Source organism: Protopterus annectens, chromosome 1.part2, assembly GCF_019279795.1.
Source record: "Protopterus annectens isolate FY-2018-M chromosome 1.part2, PAN1.0, whole genome shotgun sequence".
In the NCBI taxonomy this organism is placed as follows: domain Eukaryota; kingdom Metazoa; phylum Chordata; order Ceratodontiformes; family Protopteridae; genus Protopterus; species Protopterus annectens.
Genome location: NC_056727.1, coordinates 865,628,101 through 865,641,224, shown reverse-complemented (window position 1 = coordinate 865,641,224; position 13,124 = coordinate 865,628,101). Strand labels below are relative to the sequence as shown.

General features: G+C 40.2%; 1 protein-coding gene across 1 annotated transcript in view; it reads left to right on the top strand.

Annotated features, from left to right (window-relative positions):
• Positions 1-10,622: 10,622 nt before the first annotated feature.
• The window catches only part of DLGAP3 (DLG associated protein 3), a 2,055,905-nt gene continuing 2,053,403 nt past the window's right edge, over positions 10,623-13,124 (top strand). Inside the window, exon 1 of the mRNA XM_044059263.1 lies at positions 10,623-11,658. Within this exon, the coding sequence (XP_043915198.1) occupies positions 10,675-11,658 (984 nt within the window). The 5' untranslated portion in view covers positions 10,623-10,674. The remainder of the gene's footprint in view (positions 11,659-13,124) is intronic.

Sequence of the window (13,124 nt, the reverse complement as noted above, 5' to 3'; positions counted from 1 at the left end):
TTATATCCAGTCATAGGTATGGTCTAAAAACTGAAAACAGTAATATTATGTTTATAAACAGATGCTCTTAGCTTGGTTTGTTGACTTCTTTGCCTTGGTGCAGGAGTCAGGTTTGTTGACTTCTTTGCCTTGGAGCAGGAGTCAGACTTTTCGTCTGACGACTGCTGGTTTCATTTTGCATTTAAGTTTACCAGAGTTTCAGCTTCCCAGTACCAGACTTGTGCAGTAAAAAAACATCATTGTTGCAAGAGATAATAAGTTTATTTTTGCATTACAGTGGTGCCTTTCCAGCAGACTCACTGACATGTTTGTAACCTATAATAGGGTTGCTCTCCTGACTGTTTGTCCAAACCCATGAATGCCTTGTTACCTTGTTATGTATCAGCCTTGGTCTGATGGTTAAATCTGTGGACTCGGGAGAGCACAGCAAAGGCTTCAGCATAAGAATATAAACTGTAATGGACCGGCCTTGTAGACATTAGTAGTATGCTCTCTATCAAACAGAGATGTGTGATAAGAAACAGATTTTCCTGCCTAGAAAAATCTTTACTGCAGTCATTCAACAGGGCACAATCGTACGGGTTGTGGTCAGGATCTGTCTACCTTATGCTATCTTTTCATCTGAAGTTTTTTACAAAAAGGTTTATGTCTACAATATTACTACCCCAGCAACAGTATGTATAGTGGGTAACTATTCACAGCCACTATTCAGATCAGCAATGGACAGAATTTTGTTTATCTGATGACATGTACTGCTGATCCTGGTTTCAATAATGCAGTTAGTCCGCTACAGTTTTTAGTCACAAGTAGTGAATCCAGTTACCTAATTTTGAGCTCTTTGAGTTTCCCAACACATTAGGGGATATACTTAAGTCCTCAGTCTGGAAGAAGGTTAAATATAATGTATAATACAGGCCATCTTGACAATTACCAGTCCATCTTTAACTAGCTCTCTCTGTCCCCCCCCCCCCTCTCTCTCTCTCACTCACTCTCTCTAAAATCCAGATGACTTTTCTCAAGTAAGAAAATTAGTTACAGCACAGTGCTGACTTCATCCTATGTGCCCTCTGTCCAACACCTGTTACATCTAGATGTGCCTATAACAGCCCTTTTTTTTTTGCATTATCTAATGTACTAGACAAATGCTCTGGAGGTCTACCTATCTACCCTTTTAACTACTTATATACTGTTGTTCACTAGCCCCTACTCTGCCCAAGTACAGGGTTCACCCTTGTTAGAACACATAGGTTGAGATCTGGCTCAAATTAATGTCTAAGTACTCTAACAACTTCTTTAAGACTGTGTTTAAGTGCTGCAATTGCATAACCCCCCCCAACTACTTTTCATAAATATGAGGGGTTCCCCTTGACTTGATCAACACACCAAAACACAGACGCTCAGAAGACCAACTCCAGAAGACTGACGAGACAGATGATCGACATGGTGAAATCCGAAACACCGACATGGGCAACGTGTGAGCGTGACTCGGTAAGTGTGCGATAGTGAGGGATTTAGCGTTAGGGAGCGGACAGGTAAGTGTGAGATAGTGAGGGATTTAGGGTTAGGGTGCAGGAAAGGTGAGTGTGCTGTAGTGTCGGACTTAGGGTACAGGTAAGGTAAGTGTGCGATAGTGATGGAGTTTAGGTTTAAGGGCGGCTTAAGTGAGTTAGGGTTAGGGTGCGGGTAGGGTAAGTGTGCGATAGTGGCGGACTGTAGGTTTAGTGGCAGGTTAAGTGAGTTAGGGTTAGGGTGTGGGTAGGGTAAGTGTGCGGTAGTGTTGGACCTTAGGGTTAGGGTTTGGGTTACGGTTAGTGCATGTATAGTTGTGTGTAATGTGCAGTTTACATTTTGTGTGTCGGTGTTTTGAGTGTCAGTGTTATGGTGTTTGGTTTTGTGAGTTGTCGGTTTTGTGCGTTTTCGGTCTTTTGGTGTTGGTGTTTTGGGTGTCGGCTTTGTGGCGTGTCGGTGTTGTGATAGGGATCCATATGAGGTATTCATAGGTTCATAGGTAGGTACTAGGCTATCGGCCCTGGGGTCTATACAAGCCCAGTCAAAAAGGTACCCTGGCATTTGTCACCCAAGAAAATTATTTTCCTGTGCTACTGTCGAGCAGAGCCACAGAGGTGATCCCTGGGGTGAACTTCCTATTTCCCATCCAATCATTAAGATTTTTCTTGAAGAATGCTAATGAGGAGCTTTGTTTGATATAGATAGGCAGTTTATTCCAGAGTATGGGAAGTCTCTGGGACAGGAATCTATCCCTCCGGCATGTTCTGTTTATTGTGGTGACAAGGTTTAGGTCCCTAGAGCGTGTAGCTCAGAGGGATTGGGATTTCTTTAAGTGGAGTATGTCCAACAGCTCTGGGTTTGACATAGCTTTGTATGTTAGGCAGAGATCACCGCTGAGTAGGCGATATGCAACGGAGTAAAGCTGGAGTTTTTTGAGACAGTCTGCATAGGGCATCTGTTTGAGGCTGGTAATCCTCTTTGTGAGGTATTTATGCGGCCTTTCCAGTTGTTGTAGATGTCTTGTGAGGTACATACCAAAAGAGGCGTTGTACTCTATCATGGGTCTAAAACGTGATGAGTACAGGGGAACAATGACCTCTTTTTTCTGGATGAGAAACCTTTTGTGATGAGGTGTGCCATGTAGAAGGATTTCCTGACTACTGTGGCGATGTGATTATCAAAGGAGAGACTATTGTCCACCTGTGCACAAAGGTCTCATCACACTTTCGGTGTTAAGTATACTACCGCCTATGTTGTAGTTCAGAGTTTTTACCAAAAGGGATGACAATGCACTTTTTGGCACTGAGCTTGAGACCATGGCTTTGACACCAGGCATCTGTCTCAGTGAGGCCCTTTTGTAGGATGTCCACATCGTTAGGAGTTTCGATTATGGCTCCTAGTTTGCAGTCATCTGCAAACTTCATTAGCCAAAGACCTTCTGTGTTAGCCTGTACTTCAGAGAAGTAGATACCAAACAGGAGAGGACCCAGGACTGAAACCTGTGGTACTCCACTTGTCACTGGTCTGAAGTCGGATTTGGAGTCTGCTACTTTCACAGTGTGGGTTCTGTCAGTGAGCAAGTTGGCAACTCATCTTGTGGCATAGGGATTTATACCTAGTTTAGTGAGTTTGTCTATAATTCCAGAGTGGGGGATGGTGTTGAAAGCCTTGGCAAGATCTAGATAGGCTGTGTGAACCACCTTACCCTTGTCTACAGCTTTGGTGACTGCTTCAAAGAAGTCTGTCAGGTTTAAGAGACATGATCTGCCTTTTACAAACCTGAACTGGGTGGGGTCCAGAGTTTGGAGATTACCAATGTCTTTGTTTATAAGTTCCATGATGATATGTTCCATGGCCTTACAGACCAGGCTTGTCAGGCTAATGGGGCAGTAGTTCCCAGGGTCCGTGGTGGCTCCCTCCTTGTGGAGTGGGATAATCATCTCTGTGCGCCATTCAGCAGGCACACAGCCTGAGGTGAGGCTATGACTGAACATGGTACTTAGGTGGGGTGCCAGTTCGTTCTGTAGTTCATGTAGAACACAGCCTGGGATGTTGTCTGGTCCCATGGATGCTGTGTTCTTAGCTTTGGAGAGTGTGGTTTTTACCTGTGCAGCTGTGATTACAGGAACTTTGCATTCTTCCAGTATAGAGATGGGCTCTTTAAGGGGTGAGAGGGGGGTAAAGTTAGCACTGAACCTATCTGCCAGGATGTTTGCCAATATCAGTTGGGTCTGTATATTTAGTACCATTGTGCTGTAACTCAGAGCAGATCTGAGTGTTGCCATTGAGATTCTTGACATAGCTATAGAATGCTTTGTGGTTGTCTTTAGAATCAGTGGTGATTTTGTTTTCATAACTAGCTTTGGAGGATTTTATCAGGGATCGCAGCTTCTTACTGAGGCTGACCAGGGAGCTCCTCCACTCATGGGATTTTACTCTCTTTTGCAACAGTTTCTTCCTTCTGTTGTACAGTTTGTTTATGACAGGGGACCACCAGATTGGCTTCCTTTTTTTGGAGGATAGCATCTTGGTTCTGTTTGGGATAGCACGATCCATGCACTCATGTAAGTGCTTATAAAGTGCAATTGTGTAGGATTCAGTAGTCATAACTGTATGGGTGTCATGAAGTTCACCACTTCTGTCTTAAGAAGCATGAAGTTGGCTTTGGAGAAATTTTTTACCATGGTATCCTTAATGGGGGGTGGGGGCAGGATGTGGATATCTAGGGTAATTAGCTTATGGCCTGATCGGATCAGTGAGGCATTGACTTAAGGTGTGGAACACCGGTTACTCATGTTGGTAATGACTAGATTTAGGATATTGTTGCCCCTGGTGGGGGTGTGGATAAGTTGATCCAGAGCATTGGAGTTTATAAATTCCAGAAAGCGTTGAGTGAAGGAGTTGGTACATGAGTAGTTTTCCCAGTTAATGGTGGGGTAGTTGAAATCAGCCATTATTAGGGTGTTTGGTTGAACCTTAGTATTTTCCAGTACATCAAGAAAAGAGGAGTGGGAATCCTGGGGCATGGTGGGTGATCTGTAGCAAGCTACAATTTGGATTGCAGTTTTGCCCAGAGTTAGTTGCACTTGGATAACCTAGGCTGCCTTATGCTGAGCAACTAGCCTGGAGATGTGGATATCCTTAATGAATATGGACACACCTCCGCCTTTGGTGTTCCAGTCCAGGTTACATGGCCGAAAAGTGTGGTATGAGTTATAGCCTGGTAGTGCAGGGGTGTTCTCTGGAGCCTTGAACCAGGTCTCAGTCACTACACAGATATCAATGTTCTCTATTTTAAGGAGTGCCTCGAGTGAGTGCATTTTGAGATTTAGACTTCTAGCATTGAGTAGCATCACCCTCAGTTTTTGCTTGCATGTTCCTGTTACAATGGAGAATTTGTCATTTGAACCTTGCCTAAAAAAGGCACTATAGGGATGGCAAGAACCTTAGCCAGTATCTGGAATCCCAGGGGTGACAGGTGCAGGCCATCTCTGGCAAAGCATCGTGGTCTGTCAACCATGTCATCCCAGGCAGACAGATACTGGATCCCTTTAGAATGGCACCAGAAGCTTAGCCAATTGTTGAAGTCAATCATTTTGTCCTTGTACTGCGGCATAATTCTGGGTAATGGTAGAATGCTACTCAGGGCTCAGGTCATACCTGCCTGGGCTACAAGATCGGAGAGCTCTTCCATGTCTCTTTTCATGTAGTCCAGGGAGGTACATCTCAGGTCGTTCACACCAACATGGGCAATGACAGAGTAATATTTGCACATGTTGTGGAATGACCTGAGTGCGTGGGTTATGTGGCAGATCCTGGCACCCAACAGGCAGCTGATAGTAACCTTCTCCTTGTTTAGCCTGGTGAGTGGGACATCAGAGTGCCTGACTATAGAGTCACCTATGACTAGTGTGTTGGGTACATTGTTTTGCCTTACTGGCTGTGGTTGAGTGGCACACTGAGTCTGCGGGCTATGTGTCATTTGGGTTGTGTTAGGGGGTGGAGGTAGCTTTCATTTCTGCTTTGGAGGTCTCTGTTGCTTGAGCAGATTATTATTGAGAGCCTCCACAAATGTTTTTTGTGTTTCTATGTGTGGATTTTGGTGGTGTAGATTTAGTGAGACTATGTGATGAGTGTGGTGTGGTGCAAGTGTTTACCTTCTCCTCTTGACTGTCAAGTTCAGTCTTGATTGGAGAGAGCTTTATCTCCAGTTTGGCTAGATAAGTGCATCTCCCACAGGTTGTAGTGTTGGGTGGCAGGAGGAGAGGGTTGTCTGTGTACATGAGGCAATTTCTAAATTACCCCAAGATGCCCAGATTCATCAGATAGACAGGAGAGAACACTGGGAGCTGACCCTTGGACATGCCTGAATAAAAAACTATTTTCCTCTAGATAAGTGAGGAAAGTGAGTACAAGAGCTGTTTTTCTCTAAGGAAGTGAAGAAAGTAAGTACCAAAATTGTTTTCCTCTAGCTAATGAGGAAGGTTGAGTGCTCTAGTAATTAGTAGGTTATTTAGTGCTTACAGGTTCTGAACAAGTGCCGATCACGAATAAGCAAATTCAAGTGCTAAAACTAAGAATCTGTATTTGGACTAAACTAGTTACAGGAAAGGGAGGAAACAAGTGCAAATGCAGGCTTTTAAATCAGAAAGTTGAGAGAGATGGAAAAACTGCCTAAATGGCCAATAACTACAATTTCTGGGCCAGAACCACTCCTTATGTGGTAGCTAGGTTACCTAGTGCTTACCACTCCCACTGATAAGCTAAAAGGCTTCACTCCAACACAGAAAGCTTGGGGGGGGCTCAGAAGCTTACATACAGTCCTGGATACAGCAAATCTGAATCTGGACTGCACTAGTTACAGGAAATGTATATATATATATATATATATATATATATATATATATATATATATATATATACAGAAATGTAGCTAAAACAGCAGTAAACAATTTAAATGCAGTGCAAGCTGGCACGCTTGAGTATGTAGCAATGTTAGACCAAACAGTTTAACAAATGCAATTAAACTAAAAATGACGAAAAACAAGTGCAGATGGAGTCTATTAGGTAGAATGAGGTAAAGAGATGGGACTGAGGGGAGTGTCCCAGATCAAATCTACAGTGGGGGCGGGCAACTGCAAAAGCCTCCAAATTTAAACAACAACACAGGAATAGGGAGGGTGGGATGGATATGGGAAAACCAACACCTTCAGCAGAGATCTAAAAAACTATACAGTGAAGCAAAAATAACAGTACACAACTCTGAAGTCAGCCAGCAATGATATAAAATTAGTCAAACAACAATTACCAGTACACAACTCTGAAGTGCCAGAAAAATATACTCAGCTCTGTATATCTCCAGATAGTTTGAAGAGCACTCTGTCAGGACACAGGAAGGCTCCAGCAATGATATATATATATATATATATATATATATATATATATATATATATATATGTATATATATGTATATATATATATATATATATATATATATATATATATATATATATATATATATATATATATATATATATTCTTACACTGTGTTATCCTTTGACCTCTTCAAAGTAAAGATCTACTTAATGAGTAAAATCAAGCTATCTCTTGCCTCATGAGGACCTCATATTGCCCTTTCCTTAGCTGATCTGTCTCACATGCTTCCAGCCAAACTAATATGTGGTGTTGTGTTGTGAGAAGAAAATGTTAGTCCAACTTAATGGTTTAATGTATCAGCATATTGGTCTCCAAGAAAAACACTTGTGCTAAATGTGAAGGTGGGAGTTGGCATAATGGTTAAGGTGTTTACCTCAAAGTGCAGAGTTTGATTCTCACCTTTGAAATTGAGTAGGGTTTAAATGTCCCACAAGCAACAGCTAGCCTAGTAATGAACTATGAACTATGAACCTATGACATAAGATATAGATAACATGCAAAAAGGTCAAGGATTCCCAAACCATGGTGATTTTGTGAAAGCCCTTCAGCAATGAAGGCAACAAGTTCCCTTTGCTTTGCATAATGCATGTGCCGTCATTTCAAAATTCTACTTAATGACTAGTGCATTCAAAATTTTACCAGACTACAGATACAAAATATAAAACTAAGAGTCACTAAATATACTCTAGTAGTTTTAACTGCAGCCCCTATCCTGCTATCTGAAGGCCAAATGCCTTAAGACCATCCCTAATGGCAGCCTTTTTTGTCCACTAAAACCCTAAAAGACCCATAGTATGCCTTCTGTCCACTCATGACCAGATACTCCTTTGTCAGTTTTCTGGCATGCTCTCTCCTGTCTTCTGTGCCTGTTCTGGTATCATTGTTTGTAGGAGAATAACCTCCTTGAGATATGGAATGAATCCTGTATGGATGTAAATGGCAGCAAGGGTCAGCAGTCAAATTAAACTGTTCTGGTCAATATCTGGCAGAAAAGAACCCATTTATTCACAATGGTGATGTCAGTGGCAGGCAAAACATTTTTACTTTCAAATACTCATCCATACCCATTTCCTGTTCTGTATCAGTATAGAGTTCCAAGTCTTTGTTCCCAACCATTCCTACATCAGAAAGGCAAACTATTAAATTCCTCCAGAAGTGCTCTACAGATCGAGGGATTTTTGTTCTCCTGGCTCAAAACCTACACTCAGTGATGCTTCTAGCACTGTCTTTTCAACATGCCATTACAGGTTAGGCCCAGGACTACTGCCCTGCAGGTGAAGTTCAACAGCCCCCACAGGCACAGTATGTGCCCCCACTTGTGCTTTTTTATTTTTACAGCCAGCATGCTAAGCTTCTCATTCAATGTTCTTAATTTATTGCTGGCTAGCAGTTTAGACCACTGCAGCGCTCAATTTGACTGCAAATGTAATACTGACATTTAAAAGCCAGTATGTGTTAAAGAGTGATCGAAATCAGCTGATTGTGCTTCCTAACACTTTGCCCCTGGGGCAGTTGACCTCTTCATGCCCTAGCTATGTTACTGGTTGAGGTTCATACCTTTTACATTTGTATAACATTTCATACTTATTTACAACAGTTTGCACTTCTGAAGGAATATAGGTTAGAATAAAAGTAAAGCATTAGTGGTTATAACCATTCAGTAGATGAGCATGCACACCTTTATGATCTTTCCAGCCATCCAATGATAAAATATCTTGCTAAGATATATTTCACATCTGTATGTAAACTGTAACTTGAACAGTTTGTTTGCATATGTTATGCTTCACAATTTTTTTACAGAAATATTATAAATGCACTAAGTTTACTCTGGAATTCAGAGAAGTTCTCATTGCCAGTGTTTATTGCCTAACACAGACTGGTCCATTAACACAATGGCAAAAATCACTGATTAAGAGACAAAGTTAAGCCATACAGAGGAATAGCTTATTAGCAGCTAATTACAGAGTCTCTGAAACAAACAGAGTCGTGTTAGACCTGACTTAGTGTCCTCGATAAATTAATGTACATTAAGGTAGCATAGGCCCACCCAGCACACACACACACACACACATAAACACACAAATCCTAGGAATTATAAGCAAATGCCTACCAATGTGTTCAAACTCATGGAACCACATACACCCACGCACACTCCCATACACACTCTCACCTACAGAGACAACTTCCCTATACTTACCTCCTGCAAGTTAAGCAGATACACAAACATGCACACACACACACACACACACACACACACACATATATATATATATATATATATATACACACACACATATATATATATATATATATATATATATATATACTGACACAAAATTTCAATAAACTTACCTACTGCAGTACTACCACCCAGACATTTATATATATATATATATATATATAAATATATATATATATATATATACACACACACATACACACACACACATACAGACAGCCATGTAGCTGCATTGACACCCCTCTGAACTCACCCTGACAAAGATGCACTTGCAAGTACACACACACACACACACACACACACACACACACACACACACAAAACATTTTACTATACTTAGCTACTGCAGGACCACCTCCCAGATATATATATATATATATATATATATATATATATATATATATATATATATATATATATATATATATATATAAAGAGAAGCAGTGCAATAAATAAAGCAAAGAGGCAACCACACAGCACCAAAAAATCCAGACTTAGAAATAGATTAATTCAACTAAATACGTTCCATCAGACTTTATTAGCGTGCACCAGGGTAAGCGCTTTCACAAGCAGCTTCATCAGACCATTGATGCATGTTAATAAAGTCTGATGGAACATATTTAGTTGAATTATTCTATTTCTAAGTCTGGATTTTTTGGTGCTGTGTGGTTGCCTCTTTGCTTTATTTATTGGACTGCTTCTCTTTATTATACTCGTTGGCGAAGAGGCATTTACTCCAGTGGGTGCGTTTATACATATTCTAATTTTATATATATATATATATATATATATATATATATATATATATATATATATATATATATATATATATTTGTGTGTATTCAGACAGCTATGTAGCTGCATTGACACTCCCTTGAACTCACCCTGACACAGATGCACATGCCTTGATGTATGGGGCATAACCATTGTTTTGGGGTTACTAGGAGAACAACATCAGAAGAGAGTATTTAGTTTTTCCTACTCATGAAAAAAATACCATGATACAGCAGTTCATTGTATTCTACTGTCATCACCATATCTGGGAGATAGTTTACAAGCAGCATCATCAGAAAGACTGCTCCATGCTGCAGCCGGTGCCAGTTGTGGAGCGTTATAAGGAAAGCTATAGCTGAATTATTCAGGTTTACCACAATGTGTAAACATCTGGAGCTAAGACTTCCTCATTGTGGTAAGCTTTTCTGAATCCATTAGTAATTTAATGCAAATAGAAGAACTGATTTGGAAATATTGGAAGTGCTGCTGCATGCAAAAGGCCTGATTTTAAATGAGACTACTCAATAAATATAGAATCAAACTATAAGGTTGCATTGTGTTGTACTGTAATTCTAAACGTTTTCAGAGACAATTAAATTAAATGGAAAAAATATATAGTATTTTTTAAATAACTTTCTCTTTTTCTTGTTGCTTTCAGGCAAATGGGCCAAAGATTGCCCCAAAAATGAAAACATGTGGCGGACAGCAGTAACGTCATGAAGGGATACCATGGAAGCCACAGCCAATATCCTTGTCACTGTGTTCCTGAAGACTGTGACCAAACACAAAAATATTTACACCATAGCCAGGACCCTCATCAGTCATTTCTGCCTGACATCACAGAGCCCTACTCCTTGGACCACCGTTACTATACCCCGCGAGGCACGGCAATGCCATCTGAGTGTCAATCAGCAACAATAAGTATCCCTGAGCCACTGAATGCTAACAGCAGTACTTTTCCCAGGATGCACCACAGTCAGCAGTTCGATTCTTGTGAAGAGTGCATGGCAGTAGCACAAACATCAAGTAAGATTAATAGATTACCTGCGAATCTGCTGGACCAGTTTGAGAAGCAGATTCCTCTACACCATGATGGTTTCCACACACTTCAGTATCAGAGGACTGGCACTTCAGAGCAGAGAAGTGAGAGTCCAAGCAGAATTCGCCACTTGGTGCATTCTGTTCAGAAACTGTTTGCCAAGTCTCACTCCTTAGAAGCTCCTTCTAAGAGAGAGTATAATGGAACTAAAATTGACCTTCGTAGTGGTGACAGCTATCATCATCACCATCACTCACGACATAGCAAGAGGAGCAAGAGTAAAGAGCGCAAATCAGAGTCCAGACAAAGGGCAAAGATTACAGGGTGGTGGAGCTCTGATGACAATTTAGACAGTGACAGTGGTTACTTGGTATCTGGTAGGCATATCTTAGACCCCACTAGTCAATACTGTGTTGATATGCCAGAAAGTGCCTTCAGAGACCTAACTTTAAAAAGTTTAAAGAGTAGCAGTGAGGGAAAGTGTTTAGCCTGTGCAGGCATGTCCATGTCACTGGATGGGCAGGCACTCAAGAGAAGTGCTTGGTCCACGATGACTGTTAGCCAGGCGAGGGAATCATATCCTGGCTCAGCAATGAGTCAAGAGAAACCTATGCTATTGCAAGAAGGCAAGACAAAGGAAAGGACTTACCACTACCTACAGGTAAGTGCCACAATGGCATTAAGGGTCCACGTTTTACTGATTCTTCATATTTTTATCTTTTCCATTTCAATTCAAAGGCAAATCGTGTATTTCCAATATCAGGATTTCAGAAAATATGCTTGTTATACTCAGAATGTCATGTTTCTAGTAGGCTGAACGATTATCTCAGTAAACATCCCAGTCGAATTATGTGGGCTTTCTCATGTTTTAAGAATTGGTTGTCTTGTTGTTCCAGCTACCACAGCACTGTCCTAACTTATTTTTGTTTCCAAGAAACAGAAGATTTGTCATATACAGATTTATTTATATGTATATGTTGATATGGTTTCTAGGAGTTTGCAAGACTGGAGTACTCATCTGCAATTTAATTCTGGTTGCCATTATTGAAATCTACAAGCCTGTAACTTACAAAATCTACAAGATTTATACAGCAGCAGAAACACTGATCTACCTATCAGTACATTGAATAAATACCTGCCTCTGCACTTTTTTGATGTTACTACGTAAGGCACTGTTAGTCAAACATGCAAAGAACAGTATTATGTAATGAGGCCTCCAGTGGTAACTGGAAGCATTGCATGCATAACATAAAGACTGATGTTTGGTTTGAAAATAGTCAGAGGCAGAAAACTAGTTTCATATAATCTGACCTACTGCTTTATGCACACAGATGCAAGTAAAATGCATTTTTCAGCTTTAGGCAATAGTCATACAAAGGGTGAAGGAAAGCAGGCAGACAGATATATTCTGGTGGTGTAGTTTATACTGGTAATATACTACTGAAAAGTATTAATGCAGTGAAATGGTTATTAATATGTTTAATTTGGGCATGTTTTTGCCTTTGAAGTTTGGAAGCTATTGTTGGTTTGACTGTAATAATGGATGCAGCAATTGTTTTGTTTTCAGCCTTTTTCCTCTAATTATATATGAAAGAGCTGTAATGTATTATTTTGGTTGTTTACATAGTATTTGACACTAAAGCTTGTTACCAATGCAAAGAATTTATAGGTAGGATGATAGAAGATAAACACATATACACACCAATACCACTTCCACACACTCCCACACGAACATTCCCAAAAATACACATAAAGACAGGTTAAGGGGCAAAATGTGATTACTGAACTTTAAAAAGGTAGGAAAAAGAGAAAATGACATGCAGTTATAAAATTCTTCTGACACAAATTAATGTCATCTGTCAAGGTGAAAAGCAGAAAAATTGTCTGAGTTCTCATATTACAAGCTTGCAGCACCAGCTGTCAAAGTCAACAGGGAGTTTTATAAACATTTTTATGCATGATGAAGGAGAGTGTGCACTTCATATTTTACACACACACACACACACACACACACACACACACACACACATATATATATATATATATATATATATATATATATATATATATAAATATATATATATATATATATATATATATATATATATATACATGCGCACACACACA